General features: G+C 35.3%; 1 protein-coding gene across 1 annotated transcript; it reads left to right on the plus strand.

Annotated features, from left to right (window-relative positions):
• The first annotated feature begins 1,403 nt into the window (after positions 1-1,403).
• Positions 1,404-3,462, plus strand: PRR32 (proline rich 32). The gene is made up of 2 exons (XM_001139787.3): positions 1,404-1,538; positions 2,335-3,462. Exons 1-2 carry the CDS (start codon positions 1,519-1,521, stop codon positions 3,209-3,211), a joined length of 897 nt encoding a protein of 298 aa, XP_001139787.1. The 5' UTR covers positions 1,404-1,518; the 3' UTR covers positions 3,212-3,462.
• Positions 3,463-15,931: the final 12,469 nt, after the last annotated feature.

Consider the following 15,931-nt stretch of genomic DNA (forward strand, 5'->3'; position numbering starts at 1 on the left):
AATACTATTATTTTTACATAAGGACAAGGTGCGTAATAAACTGAAGCAAGAATAGAAACAGAATCTGGGGAATCAAGAGATTACTTAATAGTGAACCATGCTAGGCAAGTGAACAGATTCTTCTGGAAAATATGTTGGAAACATGCCACTTTCTTGTATAGATGGAGACAACACACTCTGGCAGGAAGATGTGGACTTGCAGACCCCAAAGGTTACTTCTATATGAGTTGTGTTGATTTGCAGTAGTGACCATTCCTTTACATTAGTACTTTGTACTTATGCATTATTCTCTCTCTCTCTCACACACACAGATACACAGACACCATATATCTAAAAATTGAAGCACATGGTATTTGAGTCTGTTATCTTTCCTTAAGAGAAAAGAAATATACATTACTGTTGAACTGTAGCAACATATACTAATATTGAAAATAAGGAAGACACAATCTCCCAGGTCTAGCCTGCACAGCCAAATTTTATGTAAATTTAGGCAGGTTTGCCAAGTTTATGGCTTTGTCCTAGAGCAACAGTAATTGTCTTGGATGATGGAATGGTTGTTGTAATTTCGGAGCAATTAATCTGTAGATCAATGGCAGAAAAGAAAGCTGGGAAAGTAAACTTGATTAAAATGAAATTTAGGCTGGACAAACAGAAAGTTCCCTATGCAAAAATGTTACAAGGCCAAACCTAAGCTAATATTTATAAATTTATGATACCTGTTACGCCATTTATTCTGACCCTCCCAACTTGAGAGAAACTTCCAGAGCTCTATTACAGGAAATACACACACATACACACACACACACACACACACACGCACACAGACATAGACAGAGACAGACAGAGAGAGAGAGAGCTTATAAACTAACAGGCAAGATGAAGGATATAACTGCAACGTGAGGGGCTAAAAAATAATGTCACAATGATTCTTAGAGGAGTTCTTGTTTCATCTTCACAGATAGAAAAGCAATTTAGCCCCCAAACCTCTGTTCTCCACCAAGTTAATAATATGCATCCCCAAACTGGAAGTTTAAGTTACAATATTAGGCACAATACTCTGTTCAATGTGTTTCCAAATTTGAGGAGACTTGACAACTACCTTGTAGAAACTAAAACTTCATAAATAACTCTTTAAAAAATATCATGCTTCCATGATTCTTCTAAATCCTTCTTGAAATGATTTGTCTTTCCAACTGCCCTGCATCAGAACTAATGTAGTGAATGCCTTTACCATCCATCTACCACTGTGCAAACACCAGTCCCACATTTAAGTTCAAAGGAGTGTCACAGATTCATCCCCACCCACCCCCCTCCCCACTCCTTTTCTCCCTCCCTTCCTTAGCAACTGGTAACCCCAGAAAGAGAACTCCAAATCTAGAAAGAAGCAGTTGGTCCCTGGCTTCATTCTAGTTGCCAAGCCTCTAAAGCAGAAGCAGGAGTCATTTCTCCAGACCTAGCTGGCCTGTTCAGTGGGTTATCTCCACCACCTCAGGAAAGCTATTCTGATCAAATTTCTTCATGGCTTGTATTGAAAACGTGTAAGTACAAAACCGAGTACAACTGTTTAATTTTGAAGGCAAAGTCAGTTTGAATTGCTTTATCGTGTAACTGGGACAGGGATGAGTGGGTTGGAGGAGATGTGGGAGGAAATTACAGACAAAAACTTGAAGGATATAAATTTAGTTACTAAGAATACTGGATTTAAGAGTGGCAACTTTGAAGTGTAATTTTGAAAGAAAATTTGCAAATCCCTAGTCTAAACAGTGGGGTTTAAACATGAGGAAATTCTTACTCTAGGGTGTGGTGTTGGTTGAATGAAAGGAATTTTTAACAAAATTTGGTGTGAGTGTTGAATGATACCTCAAGAAGAGAAACTTGTGTGTTTGTTAACATAACTAACTTTTCTTTGACTTCTGTGAAGAAAAAGATATTTTACTTCGGAAGACATACCAGAACAATCTTGCCAGAATCTGAATGCCAGGATTAGTGAATCATAGATCCTAGAGAGAATTGAAAAAGCTGGTATTTTCTATTATATGCTTACTATTAAGTTATGTGCATCTTCTAAGCTTCCTTGCTGCCTTGTGGAGGCGGGGAAATGAGGAATGAAATAGGCCACTGAGTAGTCATGAAGGGTAATCATGTAGCCTAGTACTAAAGAAGCCACCTGGGAAGAGGCCAGAGCGCTGAGCAAGTATTTGGCTACATATAGGGGAGAGGGCACTCCCTTTTTCCCTGGTATATTTCAGTGAGCTCAGTCAATTATATATTGTAGCTATTTTCTGGTCAGTGCATTTCCATTTTTATTAGCTGTTTGATTTCTGTTTTTGCAAGCCTTGGAGGGCACGCCCCTTCACCCTTGGTAGTATCTGTGGACAAAAATGGGAACCAGGAGCTGCACCACGACATGCCCCTGCAATGTCTGAGTTCCAAGCCAGAGGATGACGCAGAGCCCTGGGGTCAACCTCAAGTACCGCTGAGACCTTCCGTCAATGTGCTGACTGATCTGGATAGCAAGCAACTGGAGTGGCCCTCTGAAAGAACAGGATCCTGCATTCCTCTTCATAGCTTGAGAGCTCATAGACACCCCTACGGGCCACCACCTGCTGTTGCAGAAGAGTCCCTAGCAACAGCAAAAGTAAATAGCTCTGATGCACTGGCAGGCTGGAGGCAGGAGGGACAGGATGCTATTAATGTGTCCTGGGAAGTCTCTGGCGGCCCTCCTGCACTGATAGTAGGGGGCACAAAGGTCAACAATGGGGGCACTGAGAGAGGCAGTAATAATGCAAGGTTGCATGTAGCTTTGCCACGAGGTAAAGGGTTCTTTCCACCCAGGGGCCCACAAGTGAGAGGCCCTTCACATATTCCCACCCTTAGATCAGGGATAGTAATGGAGGTGCCTCCCGGAAATACACGAATAGCCTGCAGAGGAAAGCTGGCTCATGTTTCTTTCCCACTCAGGGGCCCATGCCACCCCATGCATAATTGGCCAAGGCCTATCCCGTTGTCTTCCAGTACTCCAGGTTTACCTTCTTGCTCTACTGTTCATTGTTTCATCCCTCCTCGACCTCCGATTTTCAATCCCTTTCTCACTATGCCTCTTCCTTTTGCTCCTCCTCCGATATTGGGTCCTCCACTGCCTTCTTATTTTGCCCATTTCCATTCTGGGGGAATGCCAGCTCCTGCATCACCCAACAGAGAGCACAGCTGATGGCAAAAAGGAAGGATGAAAAAAGGGTTGTGGAAAGAGGTGAAAGTTATTCATTTATGCTTTTATATTTGAAACCTTGTACCCTCCCACACTCTGTTTAGCACTAATGTGCCCTACTTGAAACCTCGTACCCTCCCACACTCTGTTTAGCACTAATGTGCCCTATTTGAAACCTTGTACCCTACCACACTCTGTTTAGCACAAATGTGCCCTACATACTGGAGATTAAATACAGATTGTGAAGTCTGAAATGTTGTAAATTATTTTTCAAAATGACACCCCAGGGACCAAAGCCTTGGATTTTGTGTTCTATCTTTAAGGTAATTAAAGCAGAAACAAACCTGTCAGTGTTTTCTAAATGGCTTAGTTAAACGACTGTTACTATTTTCTATTGAGTTGTCTTGCAGTGTGACTGGGGAAGGGTGGTTAGGTTCTTCCTAGGCCAAGGCTAGATTGGGGAATCTCTATCTACCCAAGGCTATAAGGGGTGCTTAGAGCTGGATGGCTGAATTAAGATAAGTTCCATAAAGGCAGCCTAAAGTTCAGATAATAGAGAAAAATGAACAAACAGTAAAAGAAGCCAGATGAGATTGAGGTGAGAGTAATAGAGCCAACATTTAGCAGTCATAGGCAGAACAAAGTTGAAAAGTCAGGAAAGAAGGAGGAGGGAAGATGGAAGAGTATTCTTAGACCACTGCTTCAACACGAACTGGTGTTTGTGTTTCAACTTTTCCTTGTTGCTAATTACATAGTATATATAGCTCTGGCTCAATAAGAGTCCAAAATCAAGGTGGAACAGGACTGATCCTTTCACCCTTTGTCTCAACAAAGAGCTTACTATATGTATTAGATCCATTCCCACACTGCTAATAAAGACATACTCAAGACTGGGCAATTTATAAAGGAAAGAGGTCTAATTGACTTACAATTCCACATGGCTGGGGAGGCCTCAGGAAAATTACAATTAGGGCATAAAGGGAAGCAAACACGTACTTCTTTACATGGCAACCAGAGAGAAAAGTGCAGAGTGAAGGTCGGGGAGGCACTTATAAAACTGACAGATCCTGTGAGAACTCACTCATTATCACGAGAACAGCATAAAGATAACTGCCCCCATGATTCAATTACCTCCCTGTGGATCTCTCCCAAGACAGACACATGGGGATTATGGGAACTGCTATTCAAGATGAGATTTGGGTGAGAACACAGCCAAACCATATCACTATATGCTCAGAACATTGAAGTGCAAATGAAAATACTTTACTCACATGGAAATGTTTTTCTCAGATACTGCTGTGTTTGTATTCCTCATAATTTGCTACAGCACCCCATTATAATGATGGTTCTGAGAGATTATCAAAATGTTCAGATGGGAGCTTTTAAAATTTCAAGTAACAAAAATAAGGATGCAGCATGCAGTGTGAAAGGATGTACATTTTGACAGCTGTATAACAATTCACTATATAGTAAAATGACCTAAAACATAGTGCCATTGTACATGAACAACCAATCAACTAGAAACGTCTAAAGAGGATGTTTCTTCAAATAAGCATTTTTAATATTCAGTGCTGATAGTGTAGGTGATATAACCAGTTAGACAGAGGCTGAAAAAGCCTGCCAGAGACAAAAACCAATAAAGAATTTTTAGCACCAACAAAGAGTCATTTGCTACTCTGGTGAGAAGGACACATAGATTGATTAAGTTTCTTTTATTTGTTTCATAACAAGTCATTCTAAATGTACAGGTGGCATTCTAAGGTTTAGCAGGAATATCTGGATAGTGACTGATAGAATCCCTCTCACCCCATGTATGTCCTGAAACTGGCATGATTCCATCAATTCACTCTGGTGGATTGAACGCAAGTATTCAGCACATCTTTGTACAGCTGCTCGTGATAAGGTAGCTTAGTCCTAGTGTACTAAACATCTGTTGAATTTTAATCCTTATGAACAGAGAAATTGGGCATGCTTATAGTCATCAAAAATATCTTTTGAGCCAGATGTTGAAAGATATTTTGAGAAGAAATCAAGCCATCATGTCAATGGTAGTGCTACGTCTCTAGAGAGTTGCCAAAAGGTGTGGTAAGTGACGGCAGGACAGGATTCGTTTTCCTTCTCACAGGAAGTAAGTAGGTCAGATCTATGCTCAGAAAAACTTAACTTACAATTAATTAAAGAAATCCATGACAAATTGACTAGAACAAGCAAGTGACATCAATACAATTGGCTCCTTTTCAGCTCTCTTTTCTCTTTCCTCACCCTGTGTGTGTGTTTTTTTTCTATGTCATGTCTAGACACTGAACACCAATAGTAAGCAATAATGAATACCTATTAGCAAATTGAGACACTGAAGTTGTATTTATACCTCTGAGGTGCAGGGTAAATATGTTTTCTTTAGTTTATGAAGAGTTCTGGGCCTATATAACCAATTTCAATGAATGCAAGTATCAAATAAGCCTGGAATCCTGCTGTTAAATGCAAATATTTTTGTTTATACATGGCTTCTGCATGGAAATACGGTATTACTTTGTTATCACACATGACAGTGTCCTGAATGACAGCAAAACATCTGTTTTTAAACAAACAAGTCACATTAAAGTTGTTATTTTAAAATTATTATGGTAGAATGTGATCCATATTAATCCTAAACCATAACATGATATTCATTTTGGAAAGCGCTCATAAAGCAATGTATTCAACACTCTTGAATATATATTATTTATTTTTATTCTCTGTGGCTTAAATAGATTCTAGCCACAAAAGGGAAAGATGAACATCAGCATAGCAGTCCTTTCTTCTGGTAATAACGACAATGGGTTAAGTATTTCCTATTTGAAGCTATAATCATTGTCACAAGAAGATTCATTTTATACTGTTTATTGTTTATAGTTCTCATTATATTCCTTGTCACAAGACTGTAGCATCAGAATTTTAATGTCCTATATATTCTCTAGAAGATAATAATAAACTCTATAACACTGACCTTTTACATGTCTACAGTATGACTCATTAGCCATTTCTATTTTTTACTGTTTACAACTTCTGTAGCATGGGTGCAAAAGGTACACATACAGCCAATGAAAGTGCAGAATACTGAAAAGGTTGAAGTTCAAAGTTATGAAATATTTAAAGTTTATAGTCTTTCATAAACTAGAATGCCATTAACATTATGCCTCATTCTTCTGAGAATTATTACAACAAAAACACTAAACAGGAACAAATTATTTATTTTCACTGGAGTCTTAAGGTTGAAATCACAGTACTATCTTTCTCCACCATGAAACAAGAGGCTCATTGTGAGGTCGTCACTAAATAACTGGGTAGCACATATATAATGGGAGAGAAGAAAATCATTCCATAACTATTACATAGTACTATAACAATGGCTTTGCATTATTCATTGTTACTGAGAGATAATTTTTAAAGTCCCTAAATAAAGGGCTATGTAAAATGACCCTATTTCAAGACAAATGGGCCAAAGCCAGAGCCAAATTACATTTTATAGAGGTAAAAAACATAATGTCAGGTCATAGGTTAATTTCATAGCTACCACAAAACCTTGAATGTCTTCTTTATAATGAGGTGGATTGAGTGATATTCCCAGAAAGATAAAGTGATAAGACTGAATTAAGTAAAATAACTCATCTATTTCTCTTTGGTGATATTACTTGTTTTTTATAATAATAATGTGTAGCATTTATCAAATCAAGTCACGATTTGAGAAGTTAGAGAAATTGTGCTTCATCATGCAATCTTTTTCTTAAGTGCTTGAGAAGGTGCTACTCTTGCTAAACAATGATTAAATAAATGCACTTTCTCACCCACCTTTGAGGACTTTACTGTCATTCTGAAAAACTTTCCAGTGTTTGCATTTCTCAAAAAATAAAAAAACTCTCAGTTAAGCTTATTTTTATGAAAGTGACTTGCCTATTTCTTTTTGGGAATGAAAGGGTATGCTATATTATTTTATATAGGTAAGCTATATTTTTCCTCAATTCTGAAAGTTCCTCATGTAAAATAAAACAATATAAATAAAGCCCATAAATTCATCAATCCTGCAACAAAGGACTTTATCCATCTAATCATGTTTGATCATAAAATTTGCTGGGAAGATTATATTTATAACTGATTTATCAAACATCACGATTATAAAAGCTGTGACTCAGAGGCAAAGCAACACAGGGAGTATGGGGGAATTGATGGATGGTGTTTGCACATGTGACAAAGAGAAGAACAGATGGAGAAAGACTGAGGATTAAAAATAGAGAGGGGTAGGGACACAGTCAGTTGAGAAGAGATGAAATTCTTTAGAACAGGAAGCAGCTGCAAATTGGAAATACTATGGGAATAATAATAAATTTGGATGTGGGAGGACATAATCCAGAGAAAACAGGGTGAGGTGGTCTGAAAAAAATAGTGTTACGAATTAAGGGTTTCATGACAGAAAAATCTATGTGCAGAAGCCACACATTTGAGGGGGTGGGGATGAGGTGATTAGAGAAATGCTATTTGAGGGGGTGGGGATGAGGTGATTAGAGAAATACTATCTAGTCTTCCTAAAAGTGAATCCATCTCCACTGCTCCATTCCTTCCTATAAATATCTCTCCTTAGACAGCAGCCAATCTCACATTCCCTATGCCAAACTGGAAACACTTTCTGGTTTAGGTTTCATTAATCCACCAAACTGGCCTAGACAAACAAACACATCATCATCAAGGTGAACTTCATTAGTGATGTGGGTATGCAATGAATTGGATTCAAACAAGAACATTTTTTCCTTAAAGTTCTCAAATATACCAGATCTTCATTTTTTAAATTTAAACTTTAATAATTTTCCCCTAGTGAGGTACACTGATGATTTTCTAATTTTGTCTTTTATTCCTCCCCGCAAAATTATAATTTCTTAGGTGGAATTACTGACATTATTTAAGCACACTTCATCCAGAAACCAAGTAGTCTATTATGTTCACCAGGGGAATATTTATACCTACTTTAGGTAAAAAAATTGTGTGCATTGTGTTAATCCTCATTGATACTTGATAGCTAATTAGCAATGCATTCTATAATAAATAGGTGAAGGACAGTGTTTAATGCCACAAATAAAAGGTTGATTATCTATAAACAGAGCAATTTTAAAAACATATTAGTAATTAGTCACATCTGCAGAAAAATAGTCAAACATAATGTTTCATAGTTTAAAACTACCTATGAGATAGTCCATAAAGATCATCAGTAAAACCATGGATAATTCCACATCTAGAAAACATGAGTTAAAAAATAATCTCCTCAGAGTTTATATGAGCTGTTACAGCTTCAGTACTAGATATTTTCACAGATCAATTGCAATCTATATTCATCCCAAAGTGTCCAAGTTTATAATTAGTTAATATTGCTAACCTTACGAGTAGAATGAAACCATGAACATGTCATTTCAAAACAGTGTAAAAGCTCATTTCTCCTTTATTCATTGTATATGAAGTGAAGTTATATAAGGAAAGTGGTAATTACAATGCCTAAATGTTGTTCTCTATACTTTACTTGATGTTATTCTTTTAACATGGCCAGCGATGGAGGCTGCAAAGGAAAATCAACCCTTGACTGAAAGCTGGTAAAAAGCCATTCAGTTTTGGGTCTTAGGCTTTTCTAGCCAAAACAAACAAGCAAACATAACAAAGTATAAAGCAAGGAATCCATGGGCTTTAAAATTATTAATCTGCCTTTATTAAATGTAAAATATATTCAATAAATACTCTCCCTAGGGCACAATAGAAAATTAAAATGAAATAGACAACTATCGGTGTAACTGATTACTAACAGAAAATTAATTTTTTACCAGTAACAGAAGGTATACTCTTTATGGTTCCATGGGTTCTCATATGCTCATGAGTCTTTATTTAGAATTTCTACCTCTTCTGTTGGTCTGATGGGTCCTCAATTTACAAATAGAAAAACTGAGACTTCAAAGATTTAGTGATTTGACTAAAAACAAGATGTTACCATGTGGTGGAGTCAGAATCTTCTTGTTAAACTACATTTTAAAATGTATTTTAAATATATTAAATATATATGTACATGGTAAGAGGAAACTCTCCATAAACACAAGAAGACAATGTAAGAACTAGATAAATATTGATGTAGTCTTGACCTTTCTTTTTACAAAAATAAATCATGTAAGAACATACTAAAGTGTTTTCTAAAATTGTGCCAAAATTGCCATAAGCAGATTGAAGAGCAAATGGCAAACTGAGGGAAAAGTTGCAATGTATTTAGAAAAAGGTTTAAATATTCTTAATATATAAATTATTTACATGAGTCAATAAGAAAAGTTGCATATATCTATAGAAAAATGATCACATAACACAAAAAGATAATTTACAAAAGAAATAACCAATAAACATATAAGTTGATAAATGAAAATTAAATTAATAAATACAATTTATTATCTATCAAAATGGAAAAGTTTATTTCATGTAATTATGTTTATTGTTAGAAAAGATTTAGGCAAATGAGTGCTCTCATATACTATCTGTGAGAGAAAAAATAGAACTTTTATTGAGAGCAAATTGAAATAGTAAACAAATACCTTAAAATTGGAATGTTTTCTGATCTAAAAGTTCCACTTGTTGGAGTTTAGTCTGAGGAAATAATCATAGATATAAATAGAGGTTTAGATACAATATGTTAATCTTAGCTTACAATATGCCTATTATGACAGCAAAAAGATCAGGAGTAAACTAAATATTCCAAAACAGATAATTGTCTAATTAAAATTATGGTAAAATCAGATGATAGAATACCTAATGTCACCATCAGAACAATAACAGATAACTACAATTTTAAAAATGAAAACTGCTACATACATTTTAAGTAAAAAAAATAGTTTTAAAATAGTTTGGAAATATCCAGTTTTCTTCTTTTTATTGTCTATATTTTTAAATTTTTATAATAATAATTTTTACTATTTCAATTAAATTTTAGAGTTGTGATAAAAAGGAGATAATAATGTATAGTTTCTAATGTATCTTTCAGCTTTACATTTTAATGATTTCAATATTTCAAATAGAAACAATTATATTACAATAGAAAAAAAGTTATAGATATTTTATATCCATAATTATAAATAAATGAGCACCCAGAGAAAGTGAAAATAAATCAAGTGTGATGAGAGTAGCTACAGCAGTCTATGTCAAAAAGTTTATGTAAGACAAACTGAGGAGCATCATGCTATTGCAAACTTTTATTTCTTTATGCTTGGCAAAATGAGGCCAACGACTTGATATTTAGTTTTACACTTGTTTTCACAGGCATTGAACATCAGTAGATTATGGCTGGCCAGGATGGGCTAGGAACCAGGAATCTGAGCAAAAAAATAGAATCTGGGCTGTACCACAGCGGTTGCATAGTTTGTACTCTGCACAATGTTGCCTAGAGGTACAAGTGGGGGTTGAAATTAAGCTTATACTCTGCTTGCTAAGCAGGATACCCGAGGGAGGGCAACTTTTTCTAATTTATCTGCCCAGAGAGTGTGCCTTTTTCTAATTTGTCCACAGAGGCAGTAGATACTAGTTTTCTCTCAGGTTAATAACCAATGACTCCAAACACCTTTATATCCAATAAGACTGTAAAATTGTTAAAAATTATAATGCTAGTTTAAAAAAAAACATTTTTCAATGTTTATAGAATTAAAGCATAATTGCCATTCAACAGGCCCAGCAAATGATCAAAGACTAGCAGGCTCTCACCTGTAAATTACCTGCTAAAAGCGACCATTAGACATGGAAAATGGATTCATATGAAAAAGTAAATTAAAAATAAAATTGATAAGAGGCAGTTGCTTTTATGGTATTTCTACAAAGGAAAAAACCCATAAAGCATCTCTCCTGCACCTGTATAACAAACACTTTAATAGAAATAATATAAAAGTATAGCCAGAACCCTGAAACCCAAGCACCACGGTAGCATTTTAAATATACTTTGGAAAATTACTGCTATAACTTATACTATTAAACTATTAAAAGTGATAACAATGAAATTTACAGTACGCTTTCAATATAATAAGCCTGCAAATATAGAGTAAGTATAATTCCTATAAAATCTACCCTTTAAAACATATGTTGAAATCAGATGTAATTGTATTAATGAGGCACGTCCCATGAGCAAAATAATTTTGTTCCCTGAATACATTAATATGCCCTTTTTTTCCCTGTATTTATTTCTCTTTATTCTTTAAGGGTGAGATAGAACTGGAGTCCTTAAATGGAAATTTATCATGCAACTCAGCTGTATTCACATTTCTAGTGAAGAAGCTTATTTAACAATTTCTTAGAAGATGTCTCTTGGGTTTAGCTGTAGGCAGGAAATGATGTATAATTAGCGCTTTTATGTGGAATTAACAAACAATCTTGTTAGTTCATTACTTTTTAATATTTGCGTCAGTCTTCTAAAGCAGATTAAGAGCAACTGTAATTTCCATATGCAAGATTTGGTAACTATAAAGCTCAGAAAATGTTCACTTAAATCATAACCATGCTACAGTACTGTGTCTTCAATTTATTTTCTCCTCACATTCCCTTTGAGTCTACCCACACCCTCGACAACATAGATTTTGGCAAATTTTATTTTAAATGAACGAAACTGGCAATTTGATTTGGCCTACCCTGCTCACTAATAAAATGGAACAAAATTTAATCAATATTTTGTCTTATCACTGATTCTCATGGAAAATAAATATTCATGATTTCTTATTTTTTCTAACATAATGAAAGAATGTTATAAATAAGACCTTTTAAAGTTAAAATTGGTTAGTTCCAAAACACTGGCTTTGAGGAAGCTATGGTAAAAGACGATGATAACAACTATGGAAATAGCTAACTTAAACAACACGGATATATTGTATTTACATTTTTAAAAATATTTCCTAGACAAAACTACCCGCATGCTACTTAAGTTGCATTTTCTACACACCCTTGCTACATAGTACATGTATTTTTAAACTGTTTTGGGTCTATTAGATGAATCTTAGTATACACACAGATGCATTCAAAGAACAGAAGAAAAACACTGGCTAAAGGATTGGGGAAAAAAAGAACAACATATAGTAAGGTAGGAAAGATAGGCTAGTTCAGACTGTTGAAAGACTTGTGGGCATACAAACGGGATTTCATTCTAAGTGCAATTCCAAAGGTATAGTTGTAGGAACAGCCTTTACTTACCTTATTATTTAGAACCAAGCCTGAGTGATGTCCCTATGTGTGAATAGTAAAGCCATGTGAATTCTCTTCTAAGTCTCCACGTACAGCCCACATTATAAACACAGTACAGTGTGGCTTTCTAGTCTTATATATTATTTGACCACTAAATGGAAACTACCCAATACATTTTATTTGAAATGTTACAACAAATATATAAATTCTAAAAATTGAATATACTAATATTGTTCATTGTACCCTTACAAATACTAAAAACAAACATTTATTTGATCATTACAATTGTTTCTCTCTGAAATAGGACACTAAAAACATAAAAAATATATATATACTGAAACTCAGAGAGACTCTCTGGATTCATAATCAAGCATCTCCAGTATCTGTATAGACTATCCACCCATCCGTCACCAGATTGTTCGGCTACCAACATAAAATCACATCTTAGGCTGAGATCATTGTAAAATGAAGCATGTAGGCCTTATTTAATTTCGAGATGCTAGAAAGCAAAATTTTCCCTTGCTCTATGTATTTTATTCTCCAAAATTATACATGCAGGTGGCCTAATATTTCTCTCATTAAATACTCTTTTGTTGATTTTAGCCCATTATTACAGTCTATGCTACTTGAAAAATGTTCACTCCAAGGAAGTAACATACTTTTATCCTTATATCAAGTTAAGGCATGAAGTTTAAATATTTTTTGAAAATCACTGATAACAGGAAATGTGGAATTGGTTTAATGCACAGCCCTAACACATTCTCCTAGAGAAATTCTTCAATTAATCAGTATTATTAGTACCTGGCCATTTAATTGGCTATGAATGCACTCAATTGCACAATAGTTATTTTCCTCATAAATGGGTCATGAAATATCTTGCTCAAATACATTTATTATTCATCCTATGAATATGGCATTTCCTCTTTAAAAAATTGTATTTAAATTTTCACTCAGAATAATGATTAATGTCTTGCAGAGGAGAAGGAGAAGCCTTCATATTTCTATAATTATCTCCTTAGGCTACGTACATGCCTGTGTATTACAGAAGAGGAAAGTGCATACATTAAAATTGCAATATTAATTGACAAGGTCTTATGTGAGCAGAAAGTAAGCATGAATATAAAATGTTAGGCACTGAGAAATAAACTAGTCCAAATAACTTATGTTGTATTTGAGGAAAGTAATGTTTACACAGGTCAGGAACTCAGGCTTTCAGGCTTTCTAATTCACATTCCAGAGTCCTTTCACCTCAGGATGATTTCAGAGAAAAGGTAAGATATCCTAGGGTATCAACGCAGACACTATCACCTGCCCACTGCTGAACTAGATGCTAAAGAAGATAGAACATTATAAGAAAGAATACTTGCCTCAAAAAAGTTTACAATACAGCTGTTGACAAAAAAAGACAAACTCTGTAAAACGTTTCAAGAGATTTATTCTGAGCCAAATGTGAGGACCATGACCAGTGACACAGCCCCAGGAGGTCCTAAGAACATGTTCCCAAGGTGACTGGGTTACAGCTTAGTTTCATACATCTTAGGAAGACATAAAGCATCAATCAGTACATGTGAGATATACATTGGTTTGATCCCAAGAGGTGAGACAACTCAAAGCAGGGGATCAAAGGTCATAGGTGGATTCAAAGATTCCCTGATTGGCAATTGGTTGAAAGAGATAAATTATTATCTAAAGATCTGCAATCAATAGAAAGAAGAGTCTGGGTTAAGATACCATATGGGTTGTACAGACCAAGGTTCTTATTATGTAGATGAAGTGTCATGTGCGGCCACCCTTAGAGACAATAGATGGCAAATGTTTCCCATTGAGACCTTTAAAAAGCATGACTCTCAGCTAGTCTCTTCAGGCTCAGAAAGACCTGGAAATGGAAGAAGATTCTCTATATAATGTAAATTCTTCCCCCACAAGAAACACCTCTGCCGGGTTATTTCAAAGTATGTCAAAAATATATTTTATGGTAAAATACTTCAATTTCCCTCACGGCCTGCTATATGTCATGTGATGCTATACTAGAGTCAAATTGGTATTTGGTATCTTATTGCTACAAAGAGTCTATTCTGTCAGTCTTAAGATCTCTGTTTTAATGTTAACGCTGGTCAGTTGTGCCTGAATTCTAAAGGGAGGAGAATATAATGAGGCATGTTCAACCTCCACTTCCCATCATGGCCTGAACTAGTTTTTCAGGTTTTATTGGAATCCCTGGCTGAGACGAAGGATTCATACAGTCAGTTGGAGGGCTTAGAATTTTATTTCTGGTTTACACCATGCTATTGCAACACAATAGAAAACAGTGACAATGCTGTGTCTATAATAGTACTAACACTGATGTCATTATTTTTTTCAAAGTACGTTTTTCTGTTGAGAAAAGGTGCAGGTTTTAAAGTCATACACCACAATCTGCATAGCAATAAGTCAACTTATATTTAAGTGTACTCAACTACATATTGTCTTAACAAACTGGATTCACAAGGCTATGCCCTTCAGAATTTAGAGTAGAATATTCTAATCATACAGAGTAAGAGAGAGTGAAAGAGCACCAGGGTATAGATGAAGTACACACTCTTTGACCTCGGGGTCTTTTACATGTCTTTATTTTCTTCTATAGCTTTTATTAGACAATTTAAAGTATAATGCAAAAATTGTTCCCTCTCCTCTGCCAGTGTGCCCTTAAATATTCATATTTCCCATTCTGTCAATAAAGGTGATGGACAATGTGACCACCTGCTCAAGAGACGTAATGAAAAGCTGAAATGATATCTTTATACCTTAACTTACAGACATCTTTAATAACAAATGGACCAAATATTTCTCCAAATTAACTTTCTCTAGGGAAACAGAAATCTTCACAAACTAAATATTCCTTCAATGAATGATCCTGTCCACTGAACCAATCCATCTTATGGTATTTTCTTTCCTCTGCCTTGTTTTTATCACTTCCTGCAATTTAAACATTTCTAACCTTTCTCTGAGCAGCACATACATTATTTATGTTCACGTAGGACAGCTGCTTTCCTAAATATACATAAGTTCTGTTGTAATTTCTGAGAAGTGCTACTATCCTCCACATTTTCTGAAGAGATGTATCAGAGCATGTGACCATTGCTACTCAGGGATTGTGAGTTTCCAATATTTTGCCAGTAGCTGATACACTTATCCCAGAATTTCTGAGAATCTTGTATACTGGAAAGCTTGGAAACTTCAAGCATCTGAGTCTTGAAATTATTAGAATTCAGGTTTCACTATCTTCAATAACTATCAAGCAAAGATCCACTAGTATAAGAAACAGAGGATTTATGAGCGAGAAATCAACAATGCAAAGGAGACTATTTGCTTTCCTTTTCCTGGATGAGACTTTAGAATTGAGAAATCATTACAACTAGAATTATTAATGCTACCTTCAGAAACACATTATTATTGGGAGACACTTCCTACTAATATTAGAACCAACCATATGAAATTGTTGATTCAGTCATTTTGACAGATAAAAATGGCAATTTC

Source organism: Pan troglodytes, chromosome X (genome assembly GCF_028858775.2).
Source record: "Pan troglodytes isolate AG18354 chromosome X, NHGRI_mPanTro3-v2.0_pri, whole genome shotgun sequence".
Taxonomy (NCBI): domain Eukaryota; kingdom Metazoa; phylum Chordata; class Mammalia; order Primates; family Hominidae; genus Pan; species Pan troglodytes.

Excerpts from the sequence above, each read along its gene's own strand:
- PRR32 (XM_001139787.3), top strand. The coding sequence starts at position 1,519 with ATGGCTTGTATTGAAAACGT. Across the intron at positions 1,539-2,334 it reads ATGGCTTGTATTGAAAACGT|CCTTGGAGGGCACGCCCCTT; the intron begins GTAAGTACAAAA and ends TGTTTTTGCAAG.